The sequence below is a fragment of the Aplysia californica genome, unplaced genomic scaffold, assembly GCF_000002075.1.
Source record: "Aplysia californica isolate F4 #8 unplaced genomic scaffold, AplCal3.0 scaffold00009, whole genome shotgun sequence".
Classification (NCBI taxonomy): domain Eukaryota; kingdom Metazoa; phylum Mollusca; class Gastropoda; order Aplysiida; family Aplysiidae; genus Aplysia; species Aplysia californica.
The window spans coordinates 3,062,023-3,075,857 of NW_004797279.1; the positions used below are offsets into that span (position 1 = coordinate 3,062,023).

The 13,835-nt window shown below is 39.0% G+C and overlaps 2 protein-coding genes across 2 annotated transcripts in view; one reads left to right on the forward strand and one right to left on the reverse strand.

The window, feature by feature from the left end:
• Positions 1 to 8,468, forward strand: part of LOC101862465 (sorbitol dehydrogenase) — a gene marked incomplete in the record, with an annotated part of 17,693 nt that extends 9,225 nt beyond the window's left edge. The window contains 5 exon segments of the mRNA XM_013082883.1: positions 1,169 to 1,287; positions 1,887 to 1,952; positions 4,150 to 4,325; positions 7,508 to 7,629; positions 8,140 to 8,468. Coding sequence (XP_012938337.1) covers positions 1,169 to 1,287; positions 1,887 to 1,952; positions 4,150 to 4,325; positions 7,508 to 7,629; positions 8,140 to 8,293 — 637 coding nt within the window.
• Positions 8,469 to 12,930: 4,462 nt separating this feature from the next.
• The window catches only part of LOC101857847 (limbic system-associated membrane protein), a gene marked incomplete in the record, with an annotated part of 55,183 nt that continues 54,278 nt past the window's right edge, over positions 12,931 to 13,835 (reverse strand). The window contains 1 exon segment of the mRNA XM_005089831.3: positions 12,931 to 13,420. Within this exon segment, the coding sequence (XP_005089888.2) occupies positions 13,410 to 13,420 (11 nt within the window).

Below are 13,835 nucleotides of genomic sequence, written 5' to 3' on the forward strand. Positions count from 1 at the left end.
TGTATATGTCATATCTTTATCCCCCGTTGTTCTTCCTGTTGTTTGAGGCAATGATAAATGCTAAGATGAATAACGGAAACAGAAAATATCGTGAAAATCGGAATATTTCTTTTATTTGAACTTCATGTATTTAAATTTTCTGTTCCACGGCTTCATAATCCACTTCTAGAGAGATAGAAGGGTGAACTTAGGGTGTCAGGAAGAAAGACACGTACAGGCAGGCTAATACAGAGAGAGAGAGAGAGAGAGAGAGAGAGAGAGAGAGAGAGAGAGATCTCATTAGTGGAAGAGAGATTAGCATCTTAAGAACAAGCAGAGATTAAATACAGGCTTCTTAAAAAAGCTATGTAATCATGTTTGGCTTAGCTGATTGAAATTGATTCCTCCTATATTAAATCAACAGGAGGAAAGAATACAAAATTCAGGCCCTGTGGGGAATCGGATTTCTATAATTATTTCTAGAGAGAAAATATAATATTTGAGAGTTAAAATTCGATGAATAGGTTTTTGTCATTCATGAGGATATACGGCTTTTCTGCTGTTGTAAAAGGGAGTGGAGTGGGGAGAAGAAACGTTTATTATAGAGGCAAATATCGCTGACACTTTGTTGACTGTGACATTTGCTTTTTTAGTTTAGTTTTAGTAAGAGTTTTACGGCACTCGCAACTGCATAAGGTCATATCAGCGCCAGTATTTGTTTTTTTTTAAAGATTTTTTTTGGTTTACTTTTTAGATAGATAGATAGATAGATAGATAGATAGATAGATAGATAGATAGATAGATAGACAGATAGATAGATAGATTTTTAAAAACAACTTTAATGATTTGAATCTTGATGTAATGAAGCAACTATAGTATTGTTTTGGTGTGCTTTTGTTCGGTGGGATGCGGAGTTTTTTGTTTCAGCTTTTGTTTATGATTTCTTTTTCTTTTTTCTTTTTTTGTCATCGAAAGAGGCGACCAAGAGTAACAAACATTCAAACCTTTGTTTCAATGTCTGATGTGATTTTGCAACACTTTAAGTTACCGTTAAAGAACCGGAGATTACTCTTTTACTGTTAAATTGAGGCGAGAGTTGTGGCCTCTCGACACAGACAAAGACCTCGAACCTGAATGTTGACAGCAAACAATGTCTGTATCTCTGTCTGTCTGTCTGATCGGTCCCCAGACTTCCAGACAACGTGAGTTTTGACGAAGGCGCACTGGTGCAACCTTTGGCGCTCGGATTCTACGCTTGTCAGCGTGGAAATGTCAGTGTGGGCAACTACGTGCTCGTCTGTGGCGCTGGTGAGTGACACATGATGAGTCTGGGGATTACTCTCCATAAGTCAAGTACTTTGCAGTATGTCACTCATAACACAAGGAAAGCAGTTTGTTATTGTTGTTACTGTTGTTGTTGTCCAAGAAATCGCACTAACCAACGACCATTTCCAATCTCTCCCTTGCGTTTTTCTATAATATCATAATGGTATTCTCCAAGACGATCATGTGTCTGGGACAACAATTTTTTTCCTCGACAATGGGTGGCTGTCCTGGACAATTTCAACCGTATCAATCTTTAAATGGGGTACTTAAAATATACAGACTTTCTTTAAACACCAGGACAGAGTACAGCCATATTTGTACTAATTCAATGATGGCTCGTAGTCAGATATTCACTTTATTATTTTACTACTGTCTTAGCTAAATGGCGTTATTGTCTGATATATTGTTATTTCTCATAACTCAAAGGGTTTAACCTATAACCTTTGATGTCCTTGTCTTAAACGCAAAAGCCCCTTTTTCCGGACTCTGCGTCTCTATATTTCCTTTTGAGTACAATGTGAGCGTGGGTTGTACTAGGCCAAAGCAATATCAACATAAAGCAATAATTGTGGTGTTTTCAGGACCTTTGGGAATGGCCGTGGTCTTGGCAGCCAAGGCAAGAGGTGTAGCCAAAATCTGTGTCACAGGTAAGTGGAATTGTTGCAGCAAAACAATGGAAACACAAATGTGTACCATTGTAAAGTTGAGAGAGAGAGAGAGTGTGTGAAAGAGAGAGAGAGAGAGAGAGAGAGAGAGAGAGAGAGAGAGAGAGAAAGAAGGAGATATAGAAATGAGAGAGAGAAGGAGGGTGAGAGTATACAGCGAGCAGGTACTCTCCCTCTTCTCTCTCTCTTTCTCTCTCTCTCTCTCTCTCTCTCTCTCTCTCTCTCCCTCAGTGTGTGTGTGTGTGTGTGTGTGTGTGTGTGTGTGTGTGTGTGTGTGTGTGTGTGTGTGTGTGTGTGTGTGTGTGTGTACTGAAGTCGATAACGCCAACAAAGATTTCCCCTAAAGTGTGGAAGTACATTTGTACTGCCACTAATCGTTACCCTATCATTTATAACCTCAATTGTCGATCCCCAGGGCTATTTTAATAGTGTAATTGATTCGATAATCATCTCTTGGTAAACAGGTAATAGCAGTTGTTTTGTTTTTAACACGTCTAAATTAGTGGTGTTTTAGTACATGTTTTTAGCGCTACGCTTATCCTCAACCCTCAACCCAACTCTCACAAATATACACTGATAAACAAAACATACCTGTAACTGCAAAGAGCTATGGATATGGAGGGGGTTGAGAATGAGAGAAGGGAGAGAGAAAGAGAGAGAGACAGAGAGAGAGAGACAGACAGACAGACAGACAGACAGACAGACAGACAGACAGACAGACAGACAGACAGACAGACAGACAGACAGAGACAGAGACAGAGACACAGAGAGAACGGGATGAGGAAGGGAGAGAGAGAGGGAGAGAGAGAGAGAGAGAGAGAGAGAGAGAGAGAGAGAGAGAGAGAGAGAGAAAGGGGGGGGTGGAAGAGACAGAGATAGAGCGTAAAGAAGACAGAATTTTAGAGCGACGTTTAAAAAAAAGGGGGGGGGGACAAATGAAGTGAGTGACACACATTCCCCAATGTTCTCCTTACTCAATGACTCACCGCTTTTATCCTTTTTACTTATCTCTTTACTCAACGGATTGTTTCTCGAACAAGACGGCTTTTCGGTTCTTACCAAGAATTAAATTTCGAAACAGCAAAAAACAGTTTTGATATAAAGATTAAGCCAATGCTGCTTTATTTATCTGAAATTTGGGATACCTAAAAACTGGGACGTGATTGATAATGTTCAGGTTAAGTTCGGGAAAGCCTTTTGGTGTCTTGGCAAAACTACACCCAAATGTTTAGTTCTAAGAGAAGTGGGAAGAACTATCTTATGTTCTGATTACATGTATTGTGTCATTAAATTCTGGTGCACTCTTATACACTTAGAAAATGACAGATATCCAAAGAAATATTACGTGCAACTATATCGTTCCTGTGAACTGGGCAGAGTCAACTCGGCTACGGAAGTTAAAAACCTATTATTTTCCCTGGGTTTTGGATATGTCTGGTTTTCTCAAAATGTTGGAAGTACTAGACTCTTTCTCAGTGAAGTAAAAAGTAGACTTGTTGATCATTCTGTGCTGAACATAGAGGAAGAAGTCTGTCGCACGTATAATGTTTTCTCTCTTGCTATTCCGTTTCAAGAAACAGCTGAATATATCACGAACCTCCCACGATGTTGGAGCAGAAGAGTCATAGCTTTGCTAAAAACCCATAGCCTTCCATTAAATAACAATCTCTATCGATGGAAATTAACTAATTCGCCCTTATGTGAGAGGTGTAACTGTCATGAAAATGAAGATGAATTTCACTTTATTTTCTATTGTTCAAACTTTGTCCCTCAAAGGAAATTGTTAATCCCTTCCAGCCTGACACAAATGTGCAATGTTTGACCCATGATAAGAGATATGTGGGCACATCCTGTATCTATTCTTTACTTATCAAGTGAGTGTTTTATGTCATATGATTTGGGCCAGTGGCCTTTAACACTGAATAAACTTTACTTACTTACTTACTTACTTACTTACTTACTTACTTACTTACTTACTTACTTACTTACTTACTTACTTACTTACTTACTTACTTACTTACTTACTTACTTACTTACTTACTTGCTTGCTTGCTTGCTTGCTTGCTTGCTTGCTTGCTTGCTTGCTTGCTTGCTTGCTTGCTTACTTACTTACTTACTTACTTACTTACTTACTTACTTTATCTCTTTAACTCTCCTTTGGGGCTGATCTATTCTCCAGACATCAGCCAGGAGAGGTTGGACTACATCAAAAGGATCGGAGCTGACGTAACTGTGACCGTCGGAAAGGAAAAACCTCGAGTGACGTCCTCGCGGGTAGTGGAAGCTCTGGGACGGGAGGCAGACGTGTCCATAGAATGTAGTGGACATTACACCTCGTCTAGCAATGCTATATACGTAAGTGATAGTTTTTGGGCATGAATTTGTGCCCATCGGAGATTGCACAAAATCACAGTGATACCTTTCGTCCCGAATTCCTGAGGAATACAGAAATACTGGATGTTTTAAAGTGATAAACACTGCTTTATAAATATATAGATCTGTTTCTGCCGATCATCAAGTACATAGTTACCTTCGGGTGAGCTAAAAAGCTAGGCTCAGTAAGGTTCTCGGGAACTGCAGTCTTGCATGCCACGGTCTGGAATTGAAGTTATGACGTTCTATTTATGCAATGCTATATTCTTATAAAATATGTTCTTGCCTTATATACGTATAACCCATTCAATGATTCTGCCATCCAAATTTTCTTTTGAAAATTGGCCCTGGTGTGTAATACAATCTGGCACTGAAAGTGAAGCTGGTCCAACATCTCAAATAGCCTGCGTGATTCCTCGAGAATAAAGGCTGTTTTCTGTTTCGATCTTAGTTTTCTCATAAAGGATAGAGTGAATTCTTTAATGTGCTCGGAATGGGCATTACAGGAACTCTAGCACTGTTGCCTGTGAAAATAGTAAATTATGGAAACCATCCTTTCACGTATCTTGCTCGCGATATCTGTTGTTTATTTGGTTTAAAGATGTTCATTCGTCTGTTCATCTGGTTCGGTCTACAAGATCGGAATCATACCAAATTGGTAATGATAACTGGGTTCATCCCTGTCACTGAGGACATATCAGTTTTAGGTATAATTTGTTTTAAAATAATGCCGAGCATTCTTTTATTTTTTATTCCGTCGATAGCATTCAACATACTACCATTTCTTGATATTTAAATACGGAAAAATCGGTCATTGGTTGTCCTCCACTCCATTCGTTGGAAAATAACACAGATTCCAGAGTTTGAGTGTCACAGAAATGTATGACGGCAAAGATTACCCATCTTCCTCAGTCCAAACTGGTTTCAGTTCCTGAACTACTCTCTGCCCTCACCCCCTTTTCCACCGACCCCAGTTTAACGTCGATAGGTCCTCTTTTACGAGGATCCAGATTTGTCTGGTTGGCTTTTTGAAAACATGCGACAGAAAAAGTTATAACTACCATCAATGTTGGAAAATTATACCATATTTTTTTCCTATATACAAATTCTACCTGATAGTCTTGAAACCAGACAATCGGGGCACCATTGTAGATGATGATACACTCGTCTCTCTAACGGTATCTATGCAAATAATTCCCGCGGGAAAACAGCCTGCTTTGTGTTACAATGTTAGTAGTATCTTTAAAGCTTGGACGATACGAGAAATGTCTACTTACAGTTCTGGAACATTAATGATTAACGCGCCTGTTGAGGGTTGGGAACATTGTACTCGTTTCTTCCATCATAGCTGCTATCTCCGCAAGTCGTGCTCTCGGGGGTATGGAACCAGACTAAATTGAGTGTATTTCTGTACAGGGTGCAATAGTTTTTTATAACCTAGTAAGTGAGACTCTAAAGATGACTCCCATTGAAGTAAAGCTCCCGTTAAAGGCAGCACTACCTCCACTCCCCCCCCCAAAAAAAGTAGGTACTTAAAACACTCTATTTGTAGATTAGTACTCTTGAACATCTAGATATCTAGATCTATGCTCAGATGCACTTGTGTGATATTCACATTTGGATATCAACTCTGGCTTCTTTCTTTCTCCTCTTCCTTCCCTTTTATTGTAATCACCGAATTTTTCTTCTTTTTTTTTACAAAAGCTTATCACTAAAACCATATCAGAATTTTTTGAAAAGTCGCAAGTTCTACACGTGTTGTCATGGAATGAGTGTGGCGTCCTTCCTGTTAACCCTTAAAAAGTCGTTTATTTTTTCCGGGTTGTCATCGAGTTTAGTTCAATGATTACCGAAGTAATAACTATGTTATATATCATTTATCACATAAATCACGTAATACGGAGCATTACTAAATTGAGGAGTGCAGTGTGGGTAACTGGCTGCTCTCGTACCCGGTCCATTATAATGCAAATGTGACTCTGACTTTGATGATTTATAACACAAAGTACTGTTTCCAAGAGGGTGCGGTGGCGGAGCGGTTAGTGCCCTCGTCTACGAAGCAGAAAGTTCGGGTTCGAGCCTCGGTTCGGACACGGATGTTTTTTCGCCTCCTTCTGCCCACCCAGCAGTAATGAGAACCTGACTTTAAGTTGGGGAAGTGAAGGAAAGGAGCTAGCCACCCTACCACAGTATGCCGAAGGCCCAGGAAGTTATCTCACTAACAACACAGTCTCCAATGTCCCGATCGGATGCGAGAACAACTTTACTTTTTACTGTATCCACCCGCCGGGTAAAACATCTGACAACGATGCAAATAACACATCATACCTCTGCTATGTACTAACGCAGAGCATTTGTGGAACCAGGCGCTCGTCAATTGTTTGGCATATGGAGTTATTGGTATTTCTTTAAAGGCTATTTATTTCCCTTGCTTTCGATGAAAAAAAGTGTCCATTTATCTTGAATAGAAGTCGAGATATTTGCAATTGAAGGAGGTGGGGTCTCCTTGTTTCAAAAATAAGAGTAGCGAGAAAATGGCCGCCAAAGCTTGGTGACTTCCCTAGCTTAAAAGTCCTTGGAAACTGCAACTTTACATTCTTTGTGCCTTTAATCAACGTTTTTCCATAACATCCACTTACAAAAGTGTTTTTGAAAGGACATACACGGTGTTGAGCAAAAAAAAAATTCAAACGAGAAAAAAAATGTCCAAACTGACCAGAAATTGACAAGAACTTGATCTCCCCTCGATGTCTTACATTTCTAGAAGTGTTACTGTAGTCTGCTTCTTTCGAAAGAGAACAGGTGTAAATTTACAGGTTATCTTTTTTTATCACAAATAACACGGAAAACCTATCAAACATTACAAGATTATTATATAAGGACTGAGAAGTTTTTATAAACCATAGGTGGAGGGTCGGGATAAAAATCCTTCTGTTAAACTGACCTAGACAATATTATCTTCCAACTTGTCTCTCCATTTATCGGCCCTCATGTGAAAAAGTAAACCGTTAGCTACAGTTGTCAACTACTTGGTCCATCCTTCAAAACATGAACGTGTCGGTATATTCGATTACTTTGTAGTTTCTTATACCTGTTAAAATACAGTTTATTGCTCTTATCATTGGCTTACCCTCAACCTAAGAAAGTGTCATCTCTGTTCCCAGAGCACACGAGCCACAGGTACGGTAGTGCAAATTGGGTTCGGAGGACCGACAGTGGAGATTCCCCTGGTCATCGCCACACTGAAGGAGCTGGACATCAGAGGCATGGCGAGATTTGCGAACAAGTGAGTTGACATTACACAAGGGGTTGGGGGGGGGGTTCTAGTTTAGAAGAATGGGAGTTTTTCTTCGCTATTTACATCTTCACACCCCTTTAGAAAATGTAGATATTACAATTTTTAATTCACATTTTATGTTTCATTATTTTCAACAAGTTGAAATGTATGCACAAATGCAAATGGAAATGCCTTGACCGTTTCACGTGAAAGAAGTCCGAACTTTGAAAGAACAATACTGATACCTGGAGAACAAAAATCATCACATTCAAAGAACCACTGAAGGAATCACTTCTCTCAAGGTGTATACTTGCTTCCTAATTATAGCACAATGACGTTATCCGGCCTCTTATTCAGATTCTGAAGACTTCCAATGACTCTCGTTGTCGGTCAGAGCAACTCTACCCACCCCTTTCCCGAAGTCGGGGATCTGGTGCAGAATATGTTCACCCAGCTATCATTTCCATACTCCTCCCTACAATTTTCTAAAACAAACAAACGTCCGTTGTATCTCCTCAGCTATGAGACGGTCATTGAAGCCATGGCCACTGGAAAAGTCAACGCTAAGCAGCTGATCACCCATCGGTTTTCCCTGGAGAATGCCATTGAAGCTTACAACGCAGCTCTGCGCAGGGAGGGGGTGAAGATCATCATAGACTGCACCCGCAACTAAGAATGTAGAAAGTTAGAAATGCCTTCTGATTTAATTCCCCAGAGTGTTGGGCTCAGACTAGGAGAGGCCGTGGGATGTGGTTTTTCGACCATGGAGCCTTCATTCCTCTTATTTCAATTACTGTACTCGAGCTACTAGGATAAGAAGAAAACAGATAAAAATCCAGGATTTTACTTTAAGCTTTATTAAATATATATATATATATATATATATATATATATATATATATATATAAATAAAGTATTAAGAGAGATTATAATTTTAAGGCACACGCTTTATGCGTTAATTTGAAAGGCACATTTTAATTACGGAGCAAAAACGAACGAAGGGGAGAAAGAGGTGGTGGTACCAAAAAGGATCTTTCTCCTAAGATAAACCTAATATTTAATCTCGTTTTGCTTTCCCATAAGTCGCCGTCTAGTTTGTCCACCAACAGCTTAGTACTATAGTGCAGTCAACAATTCGTGGCGCAACTTATCTCAATTATCTCTTTAACGGTGAATCAATGTGCCCCATACTTTTCAAAGCAGTTTATAACAATTTGTCTTTACGTAATTATATTCCCTTCCCCCCCCCCTCCCCCAATAATTGATGCTAGATTTAAAACGTTTCCTTCAAAATCTCCATCACACGAAAAATGGGATTGTTTACAGCACTTCACGCTTCTCACTTTGCATACGCCTATGGCCTACGTCACAGCTCATCAATGACACTTTTTAGTGGCAAAACTTGTAACTAGAATCATTTTAAAGTGAACACACGTTTGCACTAGAGGTTCTCAAAACATGTGTTCAATAAGCATAACGTCGCGATTAGAAAGAAAAAAATTGTGGGCTTGCTTTATTGCGATATTGCCTCAGCTGTAAACCTTTTAAAATCGGTAGAAACCACCCTCTTTGATTGTTATTTTTTTTAAGCATTTATTAAGGAATTTTCAAGAATATAGCTAGCAGATGTTTACAACAATATTGATCAGTGAAGACAAATTGATAAAGTCATTGTGCAAAAACTGGAGAGCTTTATGAAATATTGGACGACAAGTTGAGCCACGAATTTTTTACCACACTATGAAACATGTTGATATTCTTTTTATGTATCTTTGGATTTGGAATCACAACAGGGGTGAGCTTTTGACGAGCCTAGCTTCTAGATGGTCCTGGAATTTGTATTTTTGTAAGATTGTCGCGACCTCAATGCTTTCTAGTCGTATCTTCATTATTAATAACAGTGAAAACAGTTCATAACAAAGAGTGAGCTTAAGAAGAAACCAGATTTTCACTGTTACAAAAATGGAGATACGACAAGAAAGCACTGAGGTCGCGTTATGTTGAGTCTATCGTTTGTCTTTGTTTGTCCCGTAATCACTAATACTACAATCTGTTTTTAAAACAGTTTCCAGAGGAAACGAATAAATCTTGGACAGGTCAGCAGAACCAAACACGTGTTTGTCTTTTCATCACAAATTATTATTTGTCGCCTTTTGTTGCTAGATAGCATAGTCAGATAGATATGTGAACTGATTCGAACAAATCAATCACACTCAAAGGATGATGAACTGACGTTAAAAGACATTTAACATTTCCTGTAAATTTTTTGTTTGAGCGCAGATGTAAGCCTATACCTATTGACCTCCTATGGCATCCGTGTGAGCGATTCCTTGGGCAAGGTTCAGCCAGTGAAGGTGATAATAACAGTCGATTCATTGCGAGATTGTGATTGTAACGCCTCGGGCTAACTGCCAAGAAAGAAATTGCGCTCCAAGCAAGATGTACTTAAGCTGGATCGATAGTGGACACTCTTTCTCTCGCTTTGACTTTACCATCGGCATAAAGGAAGAGATGGGATTTTTTTTTCTTTAAAACTTTCCCTTCACCGATTTACAACAAGAACGCGACATCCTCCATTTCTATCCTTTTCCTATTGCGATAGCAAATTGGAACTTTGTAATTGGTTTTTGATTCTGTAGGTTGCTTTATCATCTGTTATGTCTTTGTTGGAGTTTTGCTCTTCAGCTGTAGCACACCGGCATCAGTGGCCAAGCAGTTCGACACACAGGTTCGAAAAGGTTATAAACTCCCTCTATGTTTACACACACACACACACACACACACACACACACACACACACACACACACACACACACACACACACACACACACACACACACCTCAGATCAATGCATTCCACAGTAATGGCAAAAAACGCGTTATGCCGTTGACTGTACAGTTCTCTGGTTTCGAATTTTTGTCTCTGTAAGGATGATCTGTTGATAAAAAAAGCTATCAAATTCGAAACCCGAGCTGTCTCGTGCGTACCTAGTTTGTAAAAGAACTGTTTCAGATGAGCTGGAAAAAAATAAGTTGCAATGAGAGAAGACTCGTTTCTAAACACGGAAAAAAGAAAAAAATTGCCTTAAAATGATACACGTGGGTTTTTAAGTGAGTAGTGGTCACTCTTCTGTTTAACAATGGCCATATTAAGTGATGGGGGTTTTTTTTATACAACTCTCCAAAAGCTTACATCACGTTTTGTCATGTTCCCAGTTCTGTAGTTTTGTTCAAACATCCTTCAAAACATTACAAATATATTATCGACGTCCTGATCTTCATACCTTGACCAATAATCGTTGAGACATGCATGACTTTTACTGTTTCAATATACATGTAGTTTTTCCCTACAAAAGCTAGGGGGTTCATTCTTATCACTATCTTGTCCAGTCTTCTGCTACAAGGGTTGAAAAGAAATCACAGATTAACAGTCAACTTGTTGTGGGGGGTTTTCCCCTTCTTCAGGGGCCCTGGGTCAGTATCCCCCAAGAATACCACACTGGTTTTTGTCATCTGCTTGATCAGGTCTTCAAGGTTCTCTGCTTCTATACGTAATCTAACAGGTCGACACAGAAACATGAATCATACTTTGTTCGTCATACCGCTTTTCATAAAAACCAGTCTGTACTAAAAGGATTGTTACCCGGAACTACTATCTAATAGGATCAGACATTTCAATAGAGATCTCAATTAGGAAAATACAAATCGTCTTTGTCCTTTCTTTGTCTTTTTTAAAGATATGCTTTTACGCCACCACCACCCTCCCCCTAGGCCACACAAACAAACAAACAAACAAACACACACACACACACACACACACATGTAACAATGAGCTGAGAGGAAGCGATACAAGAATAATATAGATAAGTTATTAAAACTTTACTCTCTCAAAAAATTATTAAATCTCCCCTCTGTCTATACTTGCTCTTGGGGCCAATATGTATATATATATATATATATATATATATATATATATGTATATATATTGAAGAAGGTGGACACCATTTTTAGCTCTGGCCTATGACGTGGGGTCAGCACATCTTTTTTGTGTATGATCTTTCTTCCCATAACTATGTTTTTCTAGTTTTGAGCTGACGCCCGTTTGACACAACCTCCTAAGATCGATATTGAGCTTGGGGTGGTGGGATGGGGCAGGAGCTAGCCAAAGCTGAATCCTCCAAGTCAGGAGACAGTAACTGTTGTAATAATTAATCCAATATCACTGGGGAAAATTATTTTTATATATATATATATATATATATATATATATATATATATATATATATATATAAATATATATATGAGTGTGTGTGTGTGTGTATGTGTGTGTGTGTGTGTGTGTGTGTGTGTGTGTGTGTGTGTGTGTGTGTGTGTGTGTGTGTGTGCGAGTGTATGTGTATGTCCAGCACCCCATCAGATGAGTGTTTTAAAAGTTCCCTTCATTCTGAAATTTCAGCAACAGCGTCTGAAGTAAATTCCGTACGTCCTTCACCTTTCACCCTTCCACACTAACGATTATGTGTTCGATTGTTCAATGAGATGACTATGTCATCGAATACTCTGGTCTTCCCGCGTTCAAGTAGTGTGTATTCCACACAGCCAGGATTAGCCTGAATAGGTAAGTTACAGCAACTTGCCTCCTAAATAATCTAAACTGTGTCCACAGGGCGCAAAAATACTTTGAATACAATATAGATCTAGGCCGCTAATTTTTTGTTCTAGGTTTTCGTGCGTTGTGTACTCGGGGGGGGGGGGGTATCTATACTCTATATTATGGTCGCTTTTAAAGACAAGCGGGCTAACCCAGATTTCGGGGGTTTCCAGAAATCTTGACTGCACCAAAAGTCGGCATTGCCCTACAAACAAGAAAAGTTTGGTTGCATTGGTGTGTATATTTGTTTGGAGAAAATTCTCCTTGTCTTTTAAAGAAACTGAACAAGGGTCCAAAAACTTTACCTTCGATTTTCTCAAAACAGCATTTTTCGGGATAGCCCCCTAGTGCTTAAGCGACCGTATATCGTAAGATTTCCTTTTGATAAGTCTATTCCAGCAAGTTCGACATTCCACGCCGGTTCGACCATACGGACCAGATTAACGTAACAAGTGAATGTGTTACTCAGTCAAAAGGGAAACGTCTGTGAACTTAACACTGATATCAAACCCTCCACCCCCCCCCCTCACCCGGTCCCCTTTCGACTTCCTTAGCATATAAAAACATACTACAGAGCCCTTCTTTCAGGACAAGATAATGCTGTTTCAGCAAAGTAACGAGGCGATTTCTATGTCTCAATTAAAAAATTAAAAACAACATTTGCAAGTGTCATTTTATTACACCGATGTTTTAATTATGATTACACTTACAATTCACAAATATAATGAGATCCATGTATGACATATAAGACAGTGAATTATGCAGTGCATGAGAAACATGTGGTGACAATGACTAATACAAAATATAACTACTTTTCAAATTTCTATTTATTTCATCGTGTCTACTGTTTTAGAAGTAGATTTTGGAATTTTTCTGTAGTCAGAACGTTGCGGCTTTTCAGCTTCTACATGACAAAAGTGCAAGAAACTAAGAGTGAGAACGTTGTACTTTTCAGCAACTTTAGTTTGGCCCTTACTAAGAAAAAAGAGTGCAGACAATAGTGAGATAGAAAATACACAAATGAATAAAACAACATTTGATTACTTAAAAACGTCAACGTATTATATACACTCGTTCTTGGCTTTCTGGACGTCTACTGTATACTCTCTCCTTTGTCAGGATCAGGGACATAATGCCCCTACGCCTCTTCTGAAAGAAAAACGCAAAAGAAATTGTGAATAAAAATTGTGAAGAGTTATTGGTCTGGTTCTTACCGTCTCGCCTCAACCACAGCTGTGGAAAAAATCAACCAAAACAGAATGATGGGATGCTCTCTTCCTCTCTAAATCACATTTCTCGGAGGGTGGGGGATCTGTTGGTGGCAGTTTTTTCCGCTCCATCAAATCGTCCTCATTACCATAAAGTTTATTATTGGCCTGTACATTTACTGATCACAAGGCATTAGTACAGTGTTTCTGAACTATCTCAGTTTACGTAATACGCTCTTAATTTCGTTGTCTGTTCACGCCTATGCTAACAAATACTTTTCGATGTTTCAAAGATGAAAAAGAATATTGCTTTCTTCGTTTCTACATACCTGTCGACCTCACGACTAGCTCTCACA